This window comes from Propithecus coquereli, unplaced genomic scaffold (genome assembly GCF_000956105.1).
Source record: "Propithecus coquereli isolate 6110/MARCELLA unplaced genomic scaffold, Pcoq_1.0 Scaffold461, whole genome shotgun sequence".
In the NCBI taxonomy this organism is placed as follows: Eukaryota; Metazoa; Chordata; class Mammalia; order Primates; family Indriidae; genus Propithecus; species Propithecus coquereli.
The window spans coordinates 642,192-655,053 of NW_012150408.1; the positions used below are offsets into that span (position 1 = coordinate 642,192).

The following is a 12,862-nucleotide window of genomic DNA, read 5'->3' on the forward strand; positions in this document are numbered from 1 at the left end:
CCCAGCCTGGGTAGAGGAGGGGACTTTACTTCTAAAACAGTCACAGATAAAGATGCTTCTGTAGTCTACAAACAACAAAAGCCTGTGTGTGCGTGTGTGTGTGTGTGTGTGTGTGTGTGTACATAAAGTTTATCAGATGATGGTAGGATGTTTCATCTTCTCCCCACCACCCCATCCCCACCCTCAGCTCTCTGGTTTTTAGAATTCGGGCACCAGTTGAGAACTCATAAATATACCTCACCCCTGTCAAACCATGTCTCTGGGGTTATGAAAATAGTGAAATAATGGGACATTTCTAGATAACTCAAAGTGAGTCATTATTCAAAGCCATTCTGCCAACCAGTCATGGCAACATCGTGGGAGGGGTGGCCCTTTTAAGGGAAGAGCCTTACAAACTATGTAGACACAGCACTGGTGCCCATTAAATATTTCTCCAATTAATACGCAAGTGTTACTACTCTCAAACACGATCACAGCCCAGACCGGGGGCACGAACCATCAATAACACTCTTTGGCTGTCCTGCTCAAGAGAAAGCAGATGTCCTTGTTTATCTGCACTATCACAAGAAGAATCAGAGAAACAACTTTCACCACACAGGCAGCAGCCCGAGTCTCAGCCAGAAGAACTTCTGCGATGGATAAGGCAGCTAGATGTGTAGCTGGTATGGGAGAGGCAGAAGAAAGTTGGCCTACTGTGGTTCATGGTGTTTTTGATATCTAAGTGTTTAAATATTTTGGGCTTTGTCTCCCCCTTAGTTAACTGGTGAGGAAGATGCTGACAGACGAAGAGGGTGTGGAAGCCACTGGGCCACACACAATCCAAGCTCCCTAGGCTGGGGCTTCCTGCAAAAGCATAGGCCCATTCAGGCACTTACAGTCCATCTTTTGTTCCAGAGAGAGGATGATGCTTTCCATTTAGAGCTGGGAATACTCTAAAAATTTTGAAGGGCAATTGCGGGACGGGAGAGGAGAGATGGAACACTCCCAAACCAGTGTTCCTCAAACTTTGTGCCTGTGGAACACTTGTGTTCTGAGGGTTGCACTGCGGTGCTTCGCTACGACAGCCGAGGAAGTGTTCTTCTGTTTGTGCGTTTCTGACAAACAAGAAGAAATGAAGGTACTGGATGGTATTTTAACAATTTAAAATTCCTCTCATGAATTTTTCTGCAACCGCTTATCTATATTAGAACCTGGGATAAGATGGTATCTGATTAAGTAGAAACATGTTTATTTAATTATTTAAAGTTTATCGTTTTGTGCAGAGTTCTGCAAACAGCACCATTATTTCCAGGTGTCCTGCTATCTGAACACATTTAAGAACCTGACCACCAGTCTTCAGCCTTATCACCAGGCATTAATCCTTCCCCAAGCAATTCTCAAAACCCAGGGTGTAATTCTGTTAGACAGGTTAAAATGGTGTCCTACGAAGGACTTTGAATATTAATAAGTAATATCTGAACTATAACCTGGAGATTCGTAGTTATAATATTTGGAGGCAGTATTGAAATAGGTAGTTTTTGATAACTGCCACAGAACTCCAAGTCCAAAGTAATTAATTGAGATGCTTCTACATCTCAATACACAAAAGGCAGTAGAGTCTAATGGTCAAGTGCACCAGTTTTAAAGTCCAAGAGACCTGCCTCTGAACCTTGGCCTCGCTGATTAGTAGTCTGTGACCTTAGGCAAATTGCTTAACCTATCTAAACTTCTGTTTTCTCCATCTGTAAGACAGGGGTAATAAAAGATCATGTAGAGCTACAGGAAAGATGAGACAGAGATTATGAATGTATATAAAGTGTCTAGTATGTATTCTGACATACGGTGAAGTATTCAACAAATGGTATCTATTATTACTATTATTTCAGATTATTATTCATTCAATAAGCATTTATTGAGTAATTTATTCTGCGCCAGTGCTGTGCTTTGATTCTACTTTAACTCCAGCAAATTAAAAAAATCTTGGCAGGGCACAGTGGCTCATGCCTGTAATCCTAGCACTCTGGGAGGCCAAGGTATGAGGATTGCTTGAGGTCAGGAGTTCAAGATCAGCCTGAGCAGGAAGGGAGACCCCATCTCTACAAAAAATAGAAAAATCAGCCAGGTGTGGTGGTGTGGGCCTGTAGTCTCAGCTACTTGAGAGGCTGGGGCAGGAGGATCGCTTGAGCCCAGGAGTTTGAGGTTGCAGTGAGCTATGATGATGCACTGCACTCTAGCCTGGGCAACAGAGCAAGACCTTGTTTCAAAAAAAGAAAAAAATCTATCTGGCCATGACCATGGGTGAGCCGCAGAGGCCCCAGGTTACTGACCTGGTAGAACTTGGTGTTATCCAATTGATACACAATATGTCCACACTTCCTTGACATGCAAATGTACAGTTATGAGAACAATCCCCCCTTCTTCTACTCTATTCTTCCTCCCACTCAACAGCAGAAACATCCACAATCGCCCAAGAATGCCATCCAAAGCTGCTGCATACAGAAGGAACAATGCTGGGCTTGCTGGAGAAAGGAGCGCTCTCCAGGCGGTTTGCATCACCCAGCCAGACTCAAGAGGGCAAAGCAGGCGGCCGGATGACTTGCCATCTGTGGCTGCTGCAGTGATACTTACAGCTTCTCTGACATTAGGACAGCAGTGGCAACTTGCCTTAAAAAATATATTGTAAAGCCAGTGAATTTCCTCCCCCATATCTTGGAAGTTTAGGAAGAACTGAAATGGATTCCAAACTGTTTTGAATTAACAAAAAGAGCTTTTGCCTGTTGCAGAGTTCCAGCTGGAACTCTCTTCGACTTTTCTTCACCAAGCAGCAAACACTTAAGGAGGCAAAACATCCACTAGGGCGTCCTGGGGCTTGTCAGCTTTGCTGAGATTTACGCTTGGCTTTGGTCACTGGGTAGGTTTTGGGAGTTCGCTGGAGTGGCTGGCATGATGCTGTGGCGCCAGTTGCAAACCTGCCCTCGCTGGAGGCAGTTTTATTGCTCTTGACGCCAACCAGCCTATCAGTAAGACTAGAGGGTGCAAGGGAAGCTGTTACTTGCCGCGGTTACCCGGGGAGCACCTTTTCTGGCTGAGAGCTATGGGCATACCTTAGTGAACATGGTGAAGGGAAAGCAGGTTGCAGCCACCAGCTCAAGAGTGAGTGCGCTGACCAGGCGGCAGAGGGGCAGAGTACCTGGGGTGGCAGTCAGGACACCTGGGTCCCAGTCCTAGTCCCCTGCACACCAGTTGTTAGATCTTACACAAGCTGTCTAAGCCTATGACCCTTGCTTTTCTTTCTATGAAATAGGAATAAAAACACAAGAGCATGTCAGGATCTAAGGAGAGACCGTGTGTTATAAAGGCCCACAGCACCAAACTTAGGTTCTCGAGTGTTGCTGTTCCTTATTAGTCTAATTCTTACTCTAAGCTCAGCGGGGAGGGAGAGAGAGAGAGGAGGACAACTAAAGAAGAACTAGGTCATCTTTCTCAGCAAGTCTGAGAGCTGAGCGAACAGCAGAGATGCTGAGAACCGGGCAAATCTAAGCACCAGATCAAATGCTATCAGCAGTTTTCGGGGCTGCCGTTCAGGCTCAGGCAGCAGCTCCGGTTTCCCCAGCAAATACTTGGTTGGGTCAAATCAGTTACTTTTATCCAAAAATCCTCTCTTTGGCTCCCCTAGGGACGCCTCTCCCTTAATCTCCAGTTCCTTACCACCTCCCTGTTACATGCTGCCTGTATCCCTCACCCTGCCCTCGGTCTAGGGTCCTAAGTGCCTTCACCAGAATGAAGCCCTTCTGTGGTTCCAAGGCTTGCTCAGAACAGGGCCAACTGCATCGCTGCCAAAAGCACGTCTTTCTGAAACCACTAACACAACTGACAGACTTCAGAATAAACTGTAGAGGAGAAAATAATCACTGTTGTTAAGACTGGGTAGAATCAGAAATTTGTTTACTGGATCAAGGCCTCTTGCTTACATGAATGTTTTCCCTTTCTGGAAAATCCAGAATGGAAGGAAAAACTAATTGAGAAATTTCCTCTTACTCTAATAAACTACAGTCTGGGATACTGATCTCATCATCTACAGATGACAGCAATCCTGATTGTACCAGAACAGTCTGTGGCCTGGGAAGGGAACAGCTCCTTCCCTGCCCTACACCCGTCAGCCTTTCTGAGGAAGGACGAGAAGAAAATTCCTGTGAGTTGGACACACACGGGGCCAGTTGTTCATTCTTATCTACTGCCTGTTCGTAGGCTTCATCTACAAAAGTCAACTTCAGTTGGGGAAGGATTTGGCTTCTGTGCTATGGAAATCAATGGTAAATTTTGTTTTTTTTTTTGAGGAAGTCTAAAGTTATTCCCAGAGTTTTCATTATAGCCACAGGTATAAGATTATTAAAATCTATGGCAGGCTGCTACCTTCAAATTTCTTTCATTGTTGTGAGGATTAAATGAGATCTGGATATTGGCTACTGTCAAGACAGTTTGCATAGGGCTAAAAGGAACTTCTTTATACAATATCTATATTTAAATGGTACCACGTTATTTTAATTTTTTAATAAGAAACCAAGAGTCCATTAAATGGTACCATTTTTAATTTTCATAATTGAAAGCTGAAGCCTGCAATATCAATTAAATTGAATCAAACAGTTCAGAGCTATTTCTTGATCAATTAATGAAATTTTTAAAGGCCCAATGAATCACTGATTTTTAGATCATCTAGCTTGTGAGAAATCTCGTTAGGGTTAGTAATGGCATCTTTTCTAGATGGAAACACACTGTTGTCTGCTGTACCCATAAAACAACATTGCTCAGGTTCAAAAAGCCTGGAATTATCATGATTATTTCTTATCTAGACCTTTCCTAGTTAGAAACTAAGCATCTTTGAATGGCTTATTTCAGACGGTTCCCTTAGCATCTATGATGGGAATATAAACTGCTACAAACTTGTATTATATTATACCTATGCATATATTTATCTGTATATATGAGTGTGCAAATAAACGTTTTGGTAGGAGAAACAGGACTTTGTTAATCCTATTTTATTCCGAGGGCAAAGACCTTACTTTTCACTTACAACATTCTGTACTCTTTGGATTATAAAATGACCACATATTACTTTTACTAAAAAATAATAAAAAAATTAACAAAGAGTATGTAATGACATGAGAAACTAAGTGGAAAGAATACAGACATGGGATATATAGGCTTAGGAAAAATATTAGAAATATATCAAATGATAATGTATTTTTATATTTTATTAAAAATAAAATGTGCCTTAAAATATTGGCTAAACAATATCTATTTTCTATTATGGTTTTTAAAAACTTAATATTTTTGTCCCAGTGAACCTCATATATACTGAAATCTCATTCTTTGCTCAAAGATCCCATGGGGTTGAGGATTAATTTAAGTAGATTTGGTCAAGATATTAAATCAAGTCAGATAGTATATTTTTGTTCTATTCAACATAACACCAAAAGGTTATTTTAAGGTGAATTACAACTTGACACTGGACTCTTGGCTCCAGAGTTAATCTAAGCCATACTGTTATCTACTTGCACCCTCGTCATTTAAAGGGTAGGGTTTTGCACAGTGTAGAAGTTAAGAGCCTAGACTCTGGAGCCAGATTGCCTGTTTCATAATCCTGGCTCCACTTTTTGCAGTGTAACCTTGGCAAGTGAGTGAACCTTTCGGTGCTTTGGTATCCTCATTTGTAAAATGGTACTTACCTCACTGGGTTGTAAGCATTAAATGAATATGTATGAAGTGCTCAGAACGCTGCTGGGCACATAGTAAGCACTAAATAAGTGTTTGCTATTGCTACTATCATTATTACTAATGCACTATGCACCTGATTTCAGAAGCTTTCTGCTCTCAGTTGGACAGCAAAAGACTACAGTGTGAATCATGCTCTTTATAATACACTGTGCAGTTGCCTGCAGTTTCCCTGACAGGTGAGTTTTTACGAACAGAAAATATACTATAGCGTACATATAAAAAGCTCATCTGAAGTCCATTTCAGTATAAAAACTACTGTTTAAAAACAATTTTTATATGTAGAGAGATGAAAGTACAACTTTCTTCTACCCAACTTGAAAATATGAGAGAGGCTGATGAAAGTTACATTTAGAATAAAACCTGGCTTTTGGAGTTGGTTAGTTAGCTCATGTACTTACAAGGCCAGAAATACAACAAATTGCAGAATAATTCAATTTATTTCTCTGCCGTGTGTTCTTTGGTTCAGACTGTCTTCTTAATTACACCAATCACCACACCAAAGGTACTTTAAGGGAAGCTGTCAGAGGATTCGTATGAGAGAGTAGGATCCTTATATATAGTACATATATAGCCAGTACATATATAGTCCTAATTCCTGGTATCAGGAAAGCAATTCAAAGTAATAGCTTATTGATGGTGGAGCAGAAGCGGAATATGACTAAAACCACTTAGTAGTACCTTCTCTATCCAAGTGAGCATCATCTTAAGCAAAGTTGTATGTGTCATTACTTAAATGAACCAAAGAATGGATTGGCCTTTGGAAAGGAATGAGACAAGGAAGAGAAAAGAAAAAGAAAAAGGAGAAGAGGACATTTGATCTCCATAATTGGATATGACAGGAGAAAGTATTGTGAGGGATAAAGGAAAAGAGCCTGGGCTACCAGAGCCTTCATACTGCACACCTATGATACGCTTTCTTGGCACAGTATTTTGAGTGTACAGTGAGATCCTTATGGCATTCTGCCAGTGGCATTTTCTGTACGAAAGGTGCAGTATAGCGTGAAAAGGAACATAGACTAACACACCAAGGAAATCCAAAATTCTTTCGGCCATCCCACCACCATCCCACCCTTGTTCATGGAAGATCAAAAGGCAAATCTTACCTCCACTGAGAATAATGACAGCTATAAATATTGCCAAGTCGCTGTCATCTAATTCCAGTGCATTGAACTTCACAGCAAACTCAAACTTGGGCTCCATAAAGTCACCAAAGGGCTTTCGCAGGCTCTTTAGAAACTCCCTTGTCATGAATCCTTGGCCCTCGGATATGAGAACCCCATCTTTATTCATCAAGGAGGCCAGCATCGTGTAAATGATCTCGTGGACGCCATACTTGAGGAGAGTTACTTGGTCATTCAAGTCAAGGTTTACAAAACCAGGAATGCTTTTGGCATACTCCGTGATCTCTTGCACTGCTTCCACGGAGCGAAACTGGCATCCCTGAAAGATGCGGATGGCCACCTCTTTGCTCTGCTCCGTGATGTGTTTGAACTTGATTTTATCTTCTCCCATCATTAAAGAATTCATGTCGTAGATAACAAATGGCTGCAAATAAAACAGAGAACAAGTGGCTGAGTCAGAGGTTTCTACTTCACAGTGAACACCATCCCAGTTCAGAAAATTGTTTCTTTACATACATTGGCTTTGCTACCTAAAATCTTTAAAGTTGAAGATGCTTAATAATGAGAAAATACCCTTCTTTTATGCATCTTAATTATTTCCTGAAACCAATCATATTTCACCAATTTTGGTCTTCTTTTCCTTGAATTTACAAAGTAACATTTCACCTATGACTGGCTAATTGTTCCAATTTCTTTTGTTTGGATTGTCTTTGTTGATTTTTAAAATGATACAAATTCTATTGTTTACCTTGGCTTTCAATGAAACACATTTTTAACCATCTTTCAATAAAAAACCATTTCATCACTGATGAGAAGAGCAGAAAAAAATAAAAAATCATTTCAGCAACTCAGGGTTGAAAATACCCACTTGCACATAAAGCAACTCTTCAGTTTTAGATTAAATCTGTTTAGATCACAAATGAAACGCAGTGTGCATATACTTAACTATAAAAAAATCACTCTGAAAGCAGATTAGAAATATTGAGCAAAGAAAATGTCTATTTCTTTTTTAATGCTCTGGAAGCTTAAGCTCCTGTTTCAGAGCAGATGTAGAAGGTCCATGGTACACGCTGCAAAAAGTGGCAAAAGAAAAACAAAAGGATTTTGAACTTGCATTTTAAAGTAAGTCCTTATAGGTCAAATAATCAATAAAATACGTGCACCAATTACTCAAATTTGCAATAGGCTGCTTTCAAAAGCAAGTTGTGTTGGTCATGAAATTCTCTCTTTCCTTTCCTTGCATAGAACTAACAAAAGATTTGTGGTCACTGTGAAATTCTCAAGGCTACTCTGAGAAGGGGCAACATTTTACATAGACTGGATGCACTAAACTATATAAGGAGATAAACTCAGAATCCTATGCTTGTATATCTGAAAGCACCGGAATAAGAACTGAAGCTCCAGCTTTGGTTCTGTGGTTAATGACATGACTTAAGTCATTTACCTTTCCTAGGCCTCAAGTTTCTCAATGAGGGAGTGGATAGAATCAGGGCTTTTCATTTTTTCTCTGGAGGAGATTACACTTCCATCCTCAGAAGCTGTGTGTGTATGTGTGTGTGTGTGTGTGTAGGGGGGTGTGAATGTGTGGGGAGGTGCAAGTGTGCACACACAAAGAACGTGAAGTCTCTGATGTACTAAAAGTAAAATTCCTTTTGAGCAGGGATGCTGAGAACTCCCTCCTGAATGGCCAGAGGGAGGTGTCCATGAGTGGCCGCCGTAGCCAGCTTCAAGATCCACTGGTTGGAGATTCTATTAATCTACACAGGAGTCTATGTTTTTCACCAAACTATTAGGTCTGTTCTATACCAGAGGAAATAAAATTCACATTAAGGACTCTTAGATGTTGAACAGATTTCCAAACTTGCACATCATATCATCACCACTTACTGAAGTTATTCCTGCCATTTTTACTTTTGTTACCAAAAATTCACTTCAATTGTATAGTTTAGCAAACTCCAAAAGAGGACAAGGTGGCAACCCAAGAGCAGGTTTGTCACCAGACTTAATCTTTGGCTCAGGGCTCAGGCAGGTAGCCAAAGTTTACCTCCTATACTGTCTCAGGTGGTTCCAATTCTTCAAGGAAATTGGGACCAAATTGTCCTTACTGTGTTTCTTGGACATTTTGCTTACGTGTGTGTGTGTGTGTGTGTGTGTGCGCGTGCGCGCGTGTGTGCGTATGCTTATTTTCTTTTTTCTCTTCAGGATTGGTATTATTAATGAGAGACAAAAGAAAGGTAGAGCCAGTCACATCAATTAAAATTTACTGTATTTCCCAGAATGTCAGATTCTAATCATGAAAAAAATTTGAATGGATAATGATGCTTTTACAGAATCTAGGGAAAATGTGTTTTTTATCCTTCAGGTGTTTTATAGTGTATTACAATTTATATTAATGAAAAAACATTGGCTTTCTTTTCTGCTATGGGAATACGATGGTATGGACACCTGAAAAGACAACCTGCACCTGCAGGAGGACAGATAACACGAGTATAAAACCATCGCCTCTCCACATATGCAGAGACCATACCCAGGACTGCCCACTTCAACTTTCAGATGAGCTTCTGCTCAACTGCTGGCTTCTTGGCACAGAACATATACACGAAATTCTTTCACCTCCATGTAAGCATTTATCTGGAACTGTGCCCTGATAAATCACCCTGTGACTCTTCCCCTCTACTTCCCCTGTCCCCTCATATGAAGCCCAGGTTCCTGTTTTTGAAACTCTGTGATAGTTGAACACAGGGCACAAAATCCTGCTAATTTTCTCTCCCAATTTAACAACAATGTGACTTTAACCCCTTGGCAATCGATGTTGGTCAGGATTTCCTGGCAGTAAACACTCAAGGACAGGGAGAGGAATCAGCACCCCACCATCATGCCAAACCATTCCAGCTTTTTAAAATCCCTTCAGCATTCGAAAAGTGGTGAGCTGGCAGAGAATTCTGGGTTTTGAAAAGCAAATGAACGCCAGGTGGAGTTTTTTTGTTTTCCCTACTCATACCTGATTATACTGTTTTTGTTGCATTTCTGAAGTCTGCAAAGCCTCCATGTGCATCTGTCAAACTGCAAGAGTGATCCCCAGGCACAGTCTGCCTCTCTTTGCAACCGATTCCCCAGTTCTTAGACTGCAAACAGTTTACTTACACATGACTGTCACATTCCACAAGGGGCTCCCTATCCCCAAGCCTAGTGAGAAGACAGTGGCCCGCCTGCTTTACAGATAGCGGAACTCCTAAAACCTCAGTCAAATTTGGCCTGTAGAATTCATCTTGAATCGTTAATTTAGCGTTACACTTCGGTACAATTTTCCATGTAAAATGTACTGCACGTCCATGGTCACGTTTGTGTTTTCTACAAAGCAAAGGGGAGCCCGTACCCTTGCAATTGGCTTGTACAGTATCGCCTGATGATCTGCTATTACAGGAGGAGCCATTTCATCTTCAAATTTTGTCTTAATGATTTTATACTGTAGTCTGGGGATAATAATGTATTTATCTTGAGACACTACATCAAATGGTTGGATAGTCACTCCTCCTTAACAAGAAAGAAAGCTTAACTACAACTAGGACATGAGTGAAGCGGATCCAGGCTTTGTGGAACCTGAAATGTACACAACTGTGAGGCCTTCTCTAAGAAACATAATGCAAATTATGAGAACAAAATTGCTCAGGCCCTTCCCAGAGCACTGGAAGGGGCTCTGTACAAGGGACCATTAGCCTCACGGTGAATCCGCCTTTGGCCATTACAACGCCAGTACTTCGCATGTATCGGACAGACCCGAAAAAGGTCTGGAGAATGGAATGAAGAAAGCTGCGCTTGAACAATGTTTTTCCAGGGAAGCAAAATGATTTCTGTAAGGGGAAATACATTTTAAAGAAATTTTTAAAAATATTTATTTATTAATAGAGACAGGGTCTCACTCTGTGACCCAGGCTGGAGTGCAGTGGCACAATCACAGCCACTGCGACCTCCAACTCCTGAGTTCAGGTGATCCTCCCACCTCAGCCTCCCAAAGTGCTGGGAGTACAGGTATCAGCCACTGTGCTCAGCCTGATTTTTTTTTTAAAGAGACACATCAAACATAACTTATTATGATATATTTTGATTTTCAAAAACGGCTCCACATATCAAGGCCAGGGTGGGATTAAGGGTACTGTTTTATATACATGAGTAAATTTAGTTATAGATCTATGATGTGCTTCCTATGCAAAACACAATGATGAAGGGGGAAATGATGAAAACAAATAGAGGAATAACAGTTTACTTGTTTGAGAGGAGAAACAGATCAGTAGAATTCCCTAGTAATCCAATAACATCAGAATTTTAATAATGAGTTATGAAAGGTATTAAACACGAATGCTTCAAGTTTACAGCTCCTTTGGAATAATAAACTAGCAAGCTAAAGGAGAGAAACAAGAAAAAATCAACTCATAAAGCACAGGATATTCTGGGTGATTTCTCTAATTTAGCAGATTGAGATCAGCGTGGCAGACGAGTCTACCGCTCTCCCAATCACTTCGTAACCTTGTCCGAGTTAAAACTGGCTCGGAAAAATGTGGGCCTCATCTCATGGGGCTTTCCTGATATTCTTAGTTTTCCTTAAGGAAGAACACTGAATTCTTAGGTTCTGTCTTCTTCATTTTGTTTCCTTCTTCCTTGTTATAGTTCCGACTGACTTTTCATCAACTTTGACACACCTGGTTCTCCTCAATTAGCTACAATGGGTGAATGTTAATCCAACATGTGCTGGTTTGGCTTTCCTCAAGCTCTTTTTGGTTTTTGCCCCTGTTGTTCCTGTTTTCCTCTTGCTGAGAACCATGGGATTTATAGAACATAAGGGGTCTTCAGAAATAGTCTGTACCATCATTCTCTAACTATTCAATAAACTGAAGCCACAAGACTTTCCAAAGTCCAAGAGCAATTTATAGCAAACCCTGACTAGAACCAGAGCTCCTGATTCCTGGTTGAGTTCTTTTCCCTTTCTATTGCTTTCTACACTTCCCCACTTCTTCTTTTTCCTAATAAAATGACTATTCTGGAATGAATTGGGGCTTTTAAACTGCAGGTCTTATATGCTGGGATCTTGAGGCAGTGCCTTTGGAACTGTTGTTTCCCAGAGGTGCTGGTTAAGTGCTGTGTGTGATAGAAGTGAAGCTTGAAAGGCTGTCAAAGGTCATTCTGCTTTCCTGAGTGGTTTAGAGATTTAAGACAAACAAATGAAAACTTAATACAAAGAATTATTCACACTTTAATGAACTAGCATATAATCACAGCTCTTAAAAAATCCTCTATTGCCAGCCAAAAAGTTACTCAGCGGGTAAACAAGGGTATTGGTCAACTGAGTCCAATCATTGGGAAAAAAAAAATCCAAATGTTTTTCTTCTTAACTATATAGAATATTTTTTCAACTTATTCTCCGGAAGAACATTACTGATTCAGATCTGTTATATCTTTAGCTATTCCTGACAACCCTGGCAATAAAAGAATTATTTTATTAATATTAATATATAGATTAATGTTTCCAGGAGCCTAACTTTTCTAGCAGCCAAGGAAATAAATTAGCACTACTATCTTGCTCTTTTTTTCTCCTGGAGTCCCTGAGCAGCTTGCCCAATATCCTTCTTCTCAGGGGAGCAAATTCCAGCACAGTCAGGCTTTTCCAGAGATAAAGGGAAAAGAGACCATACTTTGTTTAGCTGGAAATGTAGGATTTAAAAGGGTAGATATCTTTCTAATGGTTTGAGTCACCGGATTTGATAGTCATTGTAAATTTTAGAATGTACAAACTTAAATGGGTACAGAAATGTTTTCACAAAAGTTTACATTTCCATATTGGTTTTATTATTCATTAGTTTCATATTTCACACACTATTTAGAATGACCATTTTCCTGCTGGCATTAGTTTGCTCTTATAATTATAAATACAGTGACTCCACATGTATCCATTGTAAACAACGTGATGCTTTGGAACCCAAAGTCCAATATAC

At 40.4% G+C, this 12,862-nt stretch overlaps 1 protein-coding gene across 1 annotated transcript in view; it reads right to left on the minus strand.

Moving 5' to 3' along the window:
• Positions 1-12,862, minus strand: part of PPARG (peroxisome proliferator-activated receptor gamma) — a 130,166-nt gene that overhangs the window by 10,218 nt on the left and 107,086 nt on the right. Inside the window, exon 7 of the mRNA XM_012655177.1 lies at positions 6,858-7,299. Coding sequence (XP_012510631.1) covers positions 6,858-7,299 — 442 coding nt within the window. The remainder of the gene's footprint in view (positions 1-6,857; positions 7,300-12,862) is intronic.